Below are 14,119 nucleotides of genomic sequence, written 5' to 3'. Positions count from 1 at the left end.
AGGCTACCCTATGAAATAAAATAATTTTACATTGTTCTTAATTATTTACCTTTGGAAATTTTTATCAAAAATGACTCTTTACTCCTTAATGGTACCAGTAATTAATGCTACTCATTTCTCATTGTCCATGAATCCACATATATTCTAAACTAAGGTCAGTTCCTTTTTATTTTTCTTGAGGTAACATTGGTTTACAACACCATAAATGATTGAAGTGAATAGCTTCATACCTCAGATGTATGTGATGACACCATGGCACCATCAAAGCACTCACTGGGTCCCCTCCCCACTTTGTGTACACTCACATCCTCCCTTTTCCTCTAGCAGCCTTAATTCTGCAGTCATATTTCTAGGGTTTGTTTTGGTTTAGTTTTGTTAGTTCCTTTGGTTTTTTTTTTCCCTTCTATAGTCTACATATGCATGTAAGCCATGTAATATTTGTCTTTCTCCTAACTTCTTTCACTTAGCATAATTCCCTCTAATTCTAACCATCTTCTTGTAAATGGCATGAGTATCTTTTTTGATCGCTGAGTAGTATTTGTGTGTGTGTGTGTACACACACACACACACACACCACATCTTAATTCACTGCTTTGTCTGGATATTTAGGTTGTTTCCATAACTTGGCTATTATAAATAGTGCTGCAGTGAATATAGGGGTGCATGTATCCCTTCAAATTAGTGATTTCATGTTCTGGTAAATACTTAGGAGTGGAGTTGCTGGGCCTTATGGCATATCTATTTTTAATATTTTGAGGAAACTCTATACTGTTTGCCATAGGCTAGACCATTCTACATTCCTACCAAGAGTGTACAAGGATTCCTTTTTCTCTACATTTTCACCAACACTTATTTCTGGTTTTTTGATATGAGCCATTCTCACTGGAGTAAGGTGGTATCTCATGTGCTTTTGCTTTGCATTTTTCTGATGATAAGTGATGTTGAAAATGTTTTCATGAAGGCCACTTATTTTTCTACACAACGGGATGATTTGGTATACCAGTTGAAGCTCTGCTCATTGGGAAGATTTCCTCTGTGGCTTTCAGTGTCATTCCTGAGTGGAGCTGTATGGCAGTTGTCAACTATTTTCAGCTTGCTCCCCTGGAAGTAAATAATCCATATACTACATTTGTATTTTTCTTTGCTTTTCACCTGGCTTTACAGAATGTCCAGTATATCTATAGGTGTGATCTGAGAGACAAGATCTAAAAAGCAGTGATAGATGACATGGGTATCTGGGTTGCCTGTTCATGCAACCCTCTTGAGTCCTCTGATCCTGTACTTGTTTAATCCTTGATATACTAATTCCATCTTTCAATAGATTGTTGCTACACCTGCCTGATGTTATGACTTAATAGGTCTGACAGAATCCCAGCTTACGATCAGCACTTTTGACCACATGATGGTTTTTGCCACATAGGTGCTTCATTTCTCACCTTACACAACACACTTTTCACTTTTACAGAAAGTGTGTAATTCCCCATTGAGATGGCATGGCCTTAATCTAAATCCTCTAGGGCCTTGCTTGTGATTTCGTGATAGAAGCTTGTAGTAAACTTCACTCTTCTTGCACTGTTGCCTCTAGAAACTTTGAACATGCCTGGGCCATATGGTTGCACAGTCCTTTTCTGCTTATAGCTGACAGACTTTCATGACAGTCAAATTAGTATTCCCAAATCAATATACACCATATACAGGATCTGAAGAGGCCTACCAGAAATTATGCTTCCTTTTCAAGTTTGGGAAATTCAGGATGCAATAATTTGTCCTTTTCTTTGAATAAGATGTCCTGGCATGTCTCTGATCATTGGAACTCTGAAAATATTATTGATGTGGCATCAGTTATCCAATACATTTTGCTCCTAAAGACACTGATCTATGAAGCAACTCTATTACTCTCTGAAGATCAGGCCTCCTCTAGCTGCCTCTTGATTCAGCTTTACCAATTAAAACTATATGCACCTGGCTTCTGTATATATGATGGGTTTATATATAACATGATTAATATATACTGTATTACATATATAAATAGAAACTAGGCAAGATGAAATGGGCAAGATGTGGCCAAAGCACACTACTACAAAGTGACCAAAGGAGACTAATGTGATACACTGTATTAACAATCTTGAAATTTAAATTCATTTAATTTTAATTAAAATTTATATAGTTACATGTCGCTAGTGGAGACAGCATTTGAAAGGTACAGCTCTAATTTCTCTCTAAATGGTAATAATAACATTGTTGACATAGGGTTCAAATGACACTATGTGACCTCTGTAAAACTAATACACAAAAGTTAAACTATTTTCATAATTATTATTCAAGAGGTATGTAATATTTGGAATTAAAGAAAAATGTAGCTGCCTCAGAAAGAAGAATCCCCCCAAGCCTGGTTTTCAAAAACAGGTTTGCAGCAGGCAACAGAAAGAAAAACATCCCACAGAGTTTGACTAAATCAAACATATTCTTCAAGAGCCTGAATAGACCTTTTTCAGGAGGCTCTCTCGTCACACCTCTCTTCCTTCCCCAGGCCCTCTAGGAGTTACCAGGACCTTTCTCACACTGTATTGTGGAAAAAAAAAAAAAAAAAAAAAGGTGCTTATTCCACTACGACTAGGAGCAGGCGCCTCATACCCGTGATGTGTTCCTTGGGTTTAGTCAACCGCCCGGCAGAGTGGTAGGATATCAATCAATATTTGATAATTTATTAAATGATCAACTTACCCTTACTCTTGAAGGTTCCATTCCCTGAAGGTAATTTTAGTAACTAATCTTGTGGAACAGTGCAGTTTCTTGCGGAAGAATTGGGTGAATAAACAGCAACTGGATATCCTTGGTGCCAAGAGGTCTGCCAGGGATGACCTCTCTGGCCCGATTCCTCCCTCCCTCCGCTTTTCAGGCGGTAGAGGACCTTGCGGTCCCAAAGTCGCGACAGTTCTTTCGCGCTGTGGTGGAGCCCAGAGGGACGCGGAGAGAGAACTACATTTCCCAGCTGACACTCCTGCGCGCGCCCCTGCCCGCGCGTGGTGGGCAAGTGCAGCAGGCGCTCGCTCCCCGCGGAGCGCTCGCCGCCCGCCAGAGCCTTTGCGGAGCGATGAGGTGGGAGGCGCTAGAAACCACTTAGCTACAGACAACCGCCCAATGCAGCACTCGCTCGCTCCCCCCGCCAGCGGAAGCGCCCGCGGAGCACAATGCAGCACTGAGGCAGCGCCGCGGTGGAAGCTGCAGCGCCGCGGCCGCCGCAGCACCCGCCGGGGCTAGCAGGGGGCGGCCGAGGAGAGCCGAGGTGCGGTGGCGCGGGGCGAGGAAGCCGGACCCGGCTGCCTGCCGGGGCATGAGAAGCTGAGCGTCTGGAACTAGGCGGGCTGACGGCAGCACCATGCAGGCGGCGGCGGCGTCTGTGCCTTTCTTGCTGCTCTGCGCCCTGGGGACCTGCCCCCTGGCGCGCTGCGGGCGGCCAGGTAAGTTCTCCACCCTCTGTGGCTTCGGGACGTACCATTTTCCGGGAATCTTTGGAACCCTAGGCTCCTTGAAAAGGGGCATCCTCATTTTCCGAGTGCGCGGGGAGATTTTTTATTTGGTAGGGTGATGAGAAGTGGAGCAAAAATACATGTGTGGGGGCGCGCGGATGCTTTAGAAGCCTTTGGTCAAATGCCTGTTTTTCTTTGCAAGAAGAGGAATGCGGAGGTTGGGAAAAGGGTGCTCTTTTACTGGGCCCGGATCCTGGATGCTATCAAATGAGCTGGTCCAAGGCTCTCAGGCCGGTGCCTCTGTGCCCTTCCCAGGAGGCCCGAGAGGGAGGGCGCGGTGGGATTTTCGTAGGGGAAGCGTCGGACCGCAGGATGGCAAAGTGTGGATCGGGGTCATTATTTTCGCCTTTTCTTCCCAACCCCACCTTACTCCCTTCCTTCCTGGAGGAGAAGCCTCGCTGACTGAGCTGGATAGAAGGAACGAAAACCGTTTCCTAGAGCGCCAGAGCATCGTGCCACTCCGGCTCATCTACCGCTCGGGCGGCGAAGACCAAACCCGGCACGGCGCGCTCAACACGAGGGTGCGGGGTGACCCTGGCGGCAGGCAGGTGAGAGGCGCTGTCCAAGGGTGGTTCTCAGCTCGGTCCGGCCCACCCACGACCCTAAGTTTGTTCTCGGTTGCCCTGGAGATGCAGTGTCTTTGGTGTAAAAGCGCAATCCGAATGCGAGTGGGCCATGGCGCTACCTATGCACAAAAAGAAGGGCAAGGTGGACACCCCCCCCCCCCAAGAACCACAGTCCAGGGGCTTTGCTAGTGAGGAATTTGTGCGGGATGCCTCCCGCAGTGCAGCAGCCTGAGCATAGGGGCGGACACCTCTCACCTCGCTCAAGGAAAAGCCTTGCATAGGCAAGAGGAGGAATATACTTTGGCAGGATTTCCATCGTTATTGTTGATGTTTTAATCCTCAAACAGACGACTTTAGAAGTGATTTAAACCAGTTTGGTACTGCAGGCAAAAAACAAGTCTGGATATCTCTCATTAAACTCAAACCATAAAGATAAGCTAATCCGCAAAAGTTTTCAGCTCATTCAATTTGTGGACTCTAGAGTTGTAAAGGTGTCTTCCTCTCCCTTTCTTCATTGGTAGTAGTTACTTTGGTGTAATCAGGGGTATTTTGTTTATTAGGCACTTATAAATTATGTTTTTAAAAATCTAAACATACCATTTACCCATTTTTAAATTTATATCATACATCCACAGTTCACCTAGCCGTAAGTACATAATAAGGTGTAACTTATTAATGTAGTGGAGAATTTTTGTAAACTTCACTGTAGTAAATGCAGGTTGAACATTTTTCACAATGTATAAGTATATCCATTAATACTTTGAGATGTATCTTGATGATGTGATAGTTATACTAGTTCTCTCTATGTGCAAAATATGTAAAATAGAAATATATGATTTAAATATGTATAGCCAAGTTCTTAGTTTTCTTAAAATTTAATATAAAGGACTGCAGTAATACTCATTGAAGTTAGATTACTGCAGTAGAAAATCTAATATGCTGGTCCTTTAATGAAGGATTTTATTATTTGTGTTAAGTTTTAGTAATTACTGATTTCCCCTTTTCATTTCAACTTGTTCCCATAGTAAACTGAAAGAAAAGGGGATACAGTATCTAATTTTTCAATAACTTAAAATTATTTCTGTAGAGGAATAGTTTTACATCCACATACAATTTATTGTATGTTGACTATAAAAATTTTCAAACCAGGCAAAAGCAGAATCTTACAATGAATCAGTTTCATCTGCTATATTTATTAGCAATTCATGGTCAAGCTTGTTTTGGGTATAATTTACCTTTTCTTTCTCTTACTGTATTTTTTTAAGCAAACATATCATTTAATTCACTTAAAATACCATGTACCTCTAAAAGATAATGATTCCGTAAAGAAAAAGTAACCATGACATCATCATATCTAATATATAAACATATGCAGTACATTTTTTTTTTGTTTGTTTAATGCAGGACCCAAATAAGGTCTATAGACTGCAATTAGTTTTTTTTTTAATCTCTATAATGCATGGTTTCCTCTATCTATTTCTTTGTTTTTTTTTCCCTTACAATTTACTCGTTGAAGACAAAGAATCTTTCATCCTGTAGAGTTTCCCATGTTCTAAATTTTACTAATATTGCCAGTGCTTTGACACAAATCACACAAAGATTTTTCTGGGAGAAGAAAGTAAAGATAAAGAAAATTGTAGGATTGGGACTGAAAATGCCAGGCCTATCTTATGCTGGTAGGGTACCCTCTGCCCTTTTCTGTGCTGGTGAAAGGCAGCACTTTGGGAAAACAGGCCAGTCATTTTCTCCCTATTTATGGAGTATCACTTCTGCATTTCACAGGCCTCTCCACTTGAGGCAGAAGATACCTTGGGTCCTTGCAGCTTTTACTACTCTTAACAATAAACCTCAAATGAAAATGACTGGCTTTTGGTTAGAGGTTAATGATTTATAGGATTTGAGTCAAACATACGAACAGATTATTAATTCAAGTCAAAATTGTCTTGTCATCAAAGTAATTTCACATGAAAAAAGATCCAGTGCCTAGCACTTAGTAAGGCACACACAGTAACTGGTTGGATGTCTGCATAACTTGGGAAGACTTTACAGTTCATCATCATCCTTAAACTACAGTTAGAAATTATTGATGACTAGGACTGAATCCAACAGTCAGAATTGTAAAGATTTAGTTGTCATGTGCTAACTTTCTCTATAATTAGGAACTTAAGAGTTTTCCTTTAGTTAAGGAACCAGAATTGGCAACTCTGGTTTCCTCAGAGCTATCATTGGATTTCAAAACATAAGTCAATTGCATATGGCCCTTGTTTTTTCTTTGGTAGTTAAATAGAGGTAATTCATGGCATATTAGTTTATATTTTTAGTAATTCCCTATATACTTTACAAATAAAAGTAGGAAGATTTTCTATGAACTCAAAAAGCATGTACATAATTTTTTTTATTTATTTAAGACATTAATCTACTTGAGCTCCTACTGTGTACCAATTTTTGTGCAAGGCTTGGGGATTTAGAGATAAAAGACATGGTTCCAATCTTCAAGCTCCGCAGACAAGTGGAAAGATGGATGAGGAGGTGAGCAGTTGCACTTTTCCCTTCTGTGGATTTTTTAGAGGGCATCAGAGATAGCTGTAGTAGAGTCGACACAGTACTACTTAACCATGGTGGGGGAAATGAGGGCAAGCAGTTAGGGTGGACTCTCAGGGGGACATGCTGAGGGTGAGTAGGAATTGGGCAGATTAAAGGAGTGGGTAGGCATATCAAACTGAAGGGTCATGAGCCTATAGGCATATGAGAGAACACATTTTTGATAACTACACATAGTTGGAATTTAAAGGATTGATGAGATAAAATAGGAAAACAGAGAGTAAATGCTGTAGTATCTTCACAACTTGCTGAGCAATTTGGACTTTGTCCTGAAGGCAATGGATGGATTTCAATAAGGAAAGTTAAATGATCTGATACATGTTATTGTGGGATAATACTAATTGTTATAAATGAATAATTTTAATTTTGAAGAGTAAGTGAATGTGGTTGTTCACTTTATTGGTAAAATTCACATACATGTTAAGTTTCCTCAGAATTTGGCTACTAAGGGTACAGAAAACATTGTATGACAATACAAAGCACTTAGAAGAATGCTGGATAGATATATCATAAGTAATATGAGTTTTTGTTAAGAAAATTAACTTCTTCAAGCTCCTTGAATACTTACTAGAAATTTTACAACATCACTTCAATGTAAAATGGTACCCTAATTACCTGAATATAACACATTCCCAGAAATAAGTTACATATTACTCAGATTTACATAGCTAAGTGGACTTAAACTGTCCCAAAGATGGAAAAGACATTATAGGTCATCTTACCCAATTCAGGAATTACTTCTTACCTGGTGAGAATAAGTTGTTGAAACCAGCAATTTGTTATTAAATGTTGGTAAGAACTTTGATGGTATAAAACATAATTTTACCCTTGATAAGTTCTTGTTTCATTTTTGATCCCTACATGGAACAAAAGACACTTTTTGGTAGAAATTGTTATTTTCTGGAAATATTGGCAATTTGATTAGTGTGAAATAATAATTTTGTTAATATGAATCCATATTATAAAATATTTCTGCATGACCAGTTACTTGAATGCATAACTCATACTGCATGAATGGTTAATTCATACTGAAAGCTCATTATGCCATAGATTCCTAAAAATCATGATTATGGGTAACCTTGTTCTCCTCATGGCTGTCTACCTAGTTGAAAATAATTCCATTATTTTGAATAGTACTCACACTAGACTATTCATAATATTCAGAGTCTTTCTTCTGATCTAAAATTATTTGTGCTGAAGAAATTACATGTTTTCAGGTAGAAGCACAAAGCATATATTTCAACTGGACATCCATATGGGCAAGCTGTCATCCATGATTTGTTCAGATAATCATGTAATTGCTAATTTGTAGAATAAGCTCCTTAGTAATTACTCCTTTTTCACAACTATCACACATTTCCTATAGCATCAAAGATAGGTTATTTAATGTTTTATTTTATTAAATAGTCACCCTATGAATTTTCAATAATTTTTTTCCATCTATGATTACATTTATCTACAAAGAATAGAATTTTTTTTTTAAGGATACATTTATTTTTATACAAGAACTGGGGTACATGTCAGAGGCACGGAAGGGTGAGAGGATTCACCAGAGACAGAATGGGAGCAGAGCAGGCAGACAGACTGAAAGCACTGCCGAGAGGAGCAGTGGGCGAGACAGGAGAGGTCTGCCGTGCCATGTGGGTATCTCCCTGGCCAGCCGGGAATCTGGCATGCTCTGTAGAGCCTGCAGACAGCTTCACAGTGCTATGCTATAGTCTTGTCAGTAAGACAGGTTACTATTTTTCTCTTTCTCTGAAAGTGTGGTAATTTCTTCTGAAGTAGTCAGTTATGTGTCAATAACATAGATCTACAGTGTATCATAGTTTTGATAATCAGTAATGAATAGAGAAAATGCAAGATGGTAGCAAAATATCAAGCAAAAAATATTCATTTTTATGAATATATGTGTACATATGTCTAAGCATGGATGAGCTGTACTTAAAAATGTGCTGTTTCACTTGGGAGCACTGAATCAGCTTGGCAGTAAATTGTCTGCATTACTGCTTCCCTGGCGGAGATGGGCTCCTTGAAATTACAGCTTTAGAAGTATTTTGCAAGGATAGCACAAACATCTTTTTTTTTTTTTTAATGTGTATCTGTTAAAGTAAGTAGCTCAATATTGATAAAGTTTTGCCACTAATAAAAACTTTGTTCTGCTGCTTGTTAATAAGAAGATATTACCCACAGTATTTTTCTTCTCTTTCCATAGAATTAAGTAGTTAAGTGAAAATGAAATTCAGAATTCTAGGAGATTCCCTTAAGATTCTTGTTTTTACTCTACAAGATGCCAGTTTGCCTGGTGATTTTACTGTGCACAAGAAAACTAGTGTTGTCATTGCTTATTTACAGCTACTCATGCAAAATTATGAATGATTTTCAGCATGCTCCTGATAAAAATTGCTCAGAGTTTTATTTGCTTTCTCATATTGCAAAGAATGCCAAGTGTGTATCACTTTTAATTTTTTTTAAGATTCATTTTTATTTATTTATGCATAGAAGAACTCAGGTGTAGGCCAGAGACAGAGCGGGAAGCAGAATAGGTGGATCTATTGAAATACACTGCTGAGGGGAGCAGTAGGTGAGACAGGAGAGGTCTGCGGCGTCCTGGCCAGGGATCGAACTCATGCTGCAATGACTGGAGATAGCTTGATAGTGCTGTGACTTTAACCCCTGTGCCACCAGGGAGGCCCCCTCATTTTTAAGAGCCCCTCCTAAAGTACTGGGAGGGAGACCTCCTTTCCTGACATGACACACTATGGTTAGTAGTTCTCAGTACTCCAGTGGAGTTCAGATAGGGCCACATTTATCATTACATCTCATGAATTGTCCCCAAACCAGAAAAGGATGTTAATAAAAGGAAGAAGGAGAGCAAAGGAAGGGAACTTGAGGGAAATGGTGAGAAGATAGGGAAGAGAAATCAGGATAAGACAGGGATACTTATAATGGTATTATTGTATATATTGCATATGTTAACATTTAATACATGATAACTAATGTGATAACTAATGTGATTTTATATGCAGGATACTTTTCTAAGTAGTTAGTGCATAGTATTAACTCTTGCATCCTCATAAAAATCACACTGACAGGTAATACTAACCAGCTGTAAAATCACAAAGGTAATTGAGATGAGATTTACATGTAGATACTTTAGCCCCACTACACTGGATTCCATTTCACACCTAAGAGTTGAGGAGCTCTGTGTACTCTTGGGTCTGTCTTTGGATTTTAGTTGCAAGAGAGTTTGGTTTCGAATTGGTATCAGTTTTCTCAGTCACTTCCTTGACAACTCTAATCGCCGATCAGATGTGTTTGAAGGATATTTTGAAGGACCTTGTAACTGGTTCCTAAGACACCAGTTATAGTATTAATCAAAATATTGGAATCCATAACTTATTGTGTTTCATCAGGACAAAGAGGAGAGATATAGAACATAACTTCCTTGAATTATATGCCAAAAATTTCAAGGGCCTCCTCCAAAGTGAAAGTCACAGCCTGAGTTTTCCTAGCAACTTCATTCCTGGTACATCAGCATGCTCCTTGTCCTCATCCTCATTTCAGCTCAAAAGCCATCACAAATATCTCTTGACTTGTAATAATTCATCAATCTGAGAAGTCATATTTGTGCACATTTTCATATGCTTGTTATGCTTCAAACAAAATAAGTATTCAAACTAAAATGAGTAATCATATAAGTGTCTTCTGATCACTTTTCTATAATAAGTCCAAGCCTATTGTAGTGCTCTTGTCTGATTGTTGACCATACATCTTTACTGCCTAGAATAGCACTTGGTATAGAGTATATACTTTATAAGTGTTTATTGAAAAGGTCAATTTTCATTTCTTCCCAGTTTATTCATCTATTTAAAAGTTGTATTTTATCTTATAAGCTCCCATATAAATACCCTGAAATAATTTTGGAACAAGTTAGGGTGTGAATGAATGAATGAATGAATGCTTTCTTTTATCTCTAAGTAGTGAATTTATAACCCTTTTTGATAATTAGTTATTTTATACTTAATTAAAATAGAGTTCATGTGCCATATAAAACACTTCATATATAAAAAATGATTGCAAACTTGTAACTGTCCTTTACTATCATGTCATTATTTAAGGTGCTTTTAAAATAGAAATCTGTTTTGTTTTCCCCCAAAATAGATTATTATATGTAACTTGATTTTGAAAATAAAATAAAAAATGCTGTCCCATGATCCAGAAATATCAGTAGTTCTGAATAGGAAGAGAAGGAATGAAGTATTTACTCCACCCTGACCTCCACTCCACCCCTACATCTGTCTGTATTGAAGAGATTTTTCAGAATCATATTTATATCAGCAAGGGCAAAACTACATTTTTTCTTTTCCTTTTTAAAGTTTCTTTTTTTTTTTAATGAGTGCTTTTTTTTTTTTTTAAGATTTATTTATTTTTATACAAGAGCTGGGGTACAGGCCAGAGGTGCAGGAGGGTGAGAGGATTCACCAGAGACAGAGCCGGGAGCAGAACAGGCAGACGACCAAAATGCACTGCTGAGGGGAACAGCTGGAGCTACAGGAGAGGTCTGCCCTGCCATGTGGGAATTTCCCTGGCCAGCCGGGAATCAAACCCGCGCTGCAGAGGCTGTGGACAGCTTCACAGCGCTGTGCTCAACCTGCTGCACCACTGGGGAGGCCCTCTTTTCCTTTTTAAAATTTAATTTTGTGGGCCTCCCCGGTGGTGCACGGGGTTAGTTAAGACGCAACCTATGAAGCTGCCCGCAGCCACTGTGGCATAGGTTTGCTCCCTGGCCAGGGAGCAACCCACATGGCTCAGCAGACCTCTCCTGTCTAGCCCGCTGCTCCCCTCAGCAGTGTATTTCTGTCTTTCTGCCTGTTCCGTTCCCCACTCTGTCTCTGGTGAATCCTCTCACCCACCACACCTCTGGCCTGTACCCCAGTTCTTGTATGCATAAATAAATAAATCTTTAAAAAAATTAATTTTGTGCCATGGGATTTTAGCATTTAGCAATAGTTGCCCCTTCTGTTGCTTTTTTTGTCCCAAGTAAAGAACCATAGTTAACCCTTTTGACACTGGAAATTAATGATGTTTTCCTGAAGTTTGGCCTCAAGAGTTCACATTTTGCAAGTGGCTTTAAAACTTTTTATCCAAGGAGAACTCCTACTTGAGAGTTTTATTGGACCACTTATTCTACTTTGTACTACTTTGTGTTTCTAACGGTTACCTCTAGTTAGTCAATTTCTATGCTTCCTGCATGCACTCCCCTGCCTTGAATGATGAGATATTTTGTATGTGGGAATTTGGAAAATTTGCCCTTATAAGGATGGGTAATTTTGGTGTCAGTTTCTTTGGGATAGTGGATTATTTTCAAGGTGAATTTGGTTATTACCTTCAGTTTAGCAATACTTTGTAGCATATTTCTTTTTTTTTTTTTATAGATTTTTTTTTAAATAGAGGCATGTTTTATTTATTTATTTGTTTGTTTGTTTTATACATGCAGTGGGTACAGTCAGAAGTGCGGGAGGGTGAGAGAATTCACCAGAGCCAGAGCGGGGAGCAGAGCAGGCAGAAGGACCGAAGTACACTGCTGAGGGGAGCAGCGGGCGGCAGGAGAGGTCTGCGCGCCTTGTGGGACCCTCCTCCGGTGGCCTGGGAGCAGCCGGGGATTGAACCGGTGCTGCAGAGACTGCGGGCAGCTTTGCAACCCAGCGCTCAACCGCTGCGCCACCGGGGAGGCCCTGTAGCATATTTCTAAGAAAACTTTACTTAAGTATTTAATAAGAATAGTGGAAGATTTTTTTGTAGGTACACTTGCAAATTTAACACTATGCAAAATTAAATCATCATGTCTTAAGAAGTTTTATTGACTGTGAAGATTATCACTGAAAATGATGAAAATTTCAGTTGAGGACCACAAAATTGTTCTTATATTTTATGATCTTGTACAGCTAGTTTAGCTATAAATAGTACCTTGCTTTTTTCTAAACATATTTCCTCATAAGATATGTGGTACTTATATTGGACATAAATCTTGTACAGGTTTTGATTGATAGGAAGTTAGGGAAAATTGAAGGAACGTTCATTGCTGATCCCAAAGGTGAGGCCATTTCTGACTAGGTGAGTGACTAGAAATCAGGCTATGTCAAGCCATGGTGTATAGCAGTGTTTGTTGATTCTTCTGTTCCTCTCAGGTAAAAAACAGGGGGATATATTGGTGCTAAGATACTGAGAATTCTCATTTAATGTAGTATTTCAAGTTTAACATGGTGTTCATGTAGTTCTTGATGATCTTGCAGAGACAATGTTTTCATATTTAATGAAGGGAAAATTATATTAATTCATAATTTAAGCAATTTAGTATGAAATCTACTTGAGGTCATAGATTAATGAGTTGCTTAGGACATTTCTTAAATGTTCTGATTATGAAATCATGAACTTTACAGTTGTGAGGTGATGGGTAAAATTTACTTTCATTGAACAGAAAAGCATATTCCTACATCCTAATCTTCATATTTATTTCTTCTCATTGTTGATCAAAGAACCTTATAAAATAGCAAATTCTCAACAAGCGAATTTTGACTAGATGAAATCATTGATGCCACAATTTGTAGAGAATCCCGTTCCACTCTTATGCCTCCAGACCTCTATTATATCAGGTTTTCCCTGGCCAATTATTTTCTCTTTATCTCTTTCCTTTACCTCTCAGTATAGGTTCTGTCATTTTCCTATTGCCTCTTTCCATTTGTCGTTTTCTTATGAACTTAGTCTTGCTCTGTTCATTTACTCTATGACTGTTGGCTTTTTTGTATTTTCCCCCCTAATTTCTTTCTGTCACATGCCCTTGTTTGTCTTAGCAACTAAACTAAAGACAAATCTCTGAAAGTTTATTTGCATTTAGTGTTAGAAACCATACCTACTGCTGGACCTGTCTTTGGATTTAAAAAAGGTGTTAGTTATAGTTCAATAAGCTTTTCATTTTACTTCTTCATGTCTATTTTTTAATATAATGTTTTTATTATGGTATTTTTGGTGTTTTTTTTGTTTGTTTGTTTTATTTCTTTTGTTCCCTTTAAATTGTCCCTCGTTCATTCTCTTCTTTGAATGTGAATTTAATGTCCCTTCTGTCCTTTACTGCTGGAATAATTACCCACCTAATATCAATCTCCTTATTCTCAACACTCCAATTCTCTTAGCCTTAAACTCTTGAGTGATGTGCTCAGTCTGCTTTCTACACTTGCTGAGCTTGTCACTTCTTAAAGTCTTCAAGAGTGATCATTGCTACATTGCTACAGGATGCAGTCTCAGTATTAAGGAATGATGAGGCAAATTTTCAAGTACCATAAAAGTAAAACGTTCCTTATTGGCTAGGTATAAAATGTGGGCGTTGCTGTGGGGGATATTGGAGTGCTGATTACCTGACCGTGT

The 14,119-nt window shown here is 38.9% G+C and overlaps 1 protein-coding gene across 18 annotated transcripts in view; it reads left to right on the top strand.

Moving 5' to 3' along the window:
* Positions 1-3,376: 3,376 nt before the first annotated feature.
* ADAM22 (ADAM metallopeptidase domain 22) overlaps positions 3,377-14,119 on the top strand; it is a gene marked incomplete at both ends in the record, with an annotated part of 200,909 nt that continues 190,166 nt past the window's right edge. For 9 of the 18 annotated variants that reach the window (XM_084229403.1, XM_084229397.1, XM_084229400.1 and 6 more), the window contains 2 exons: positions 3,380-3,461; positions 3,918-4,078. In XM_084229403.1, the coding sequence (XP_084085529.1) occupies positions 3,380-3,461; positions 3,918-4,078 (243 nt within the window). Of the gene's footprint in view, positions 3,462-3,917; positions 4,148-14,119 lie in introns of all 18 variants that reach the window. The other 9 variants (XM_084229404.1, XM_084229401.1, XM_084229412.1 and 6 more) reach the window with 3 other exon arrangements.

The sequence above is a fragment of the Talpa europaea genome, assembly GCF_964194135.1.
Source record: "Talpa europaea genome assembly, chromosome: 3".
Classification (NCBI taxonomy): Eukaryota; Metazoa; Chordata; class Mammalia; order Eulipotyphla; family Talpidae; genus Talpa; species Talpa europaea.
This window is presented reverse-complemented; position numbering and strand designations above follow the sequence as displayed.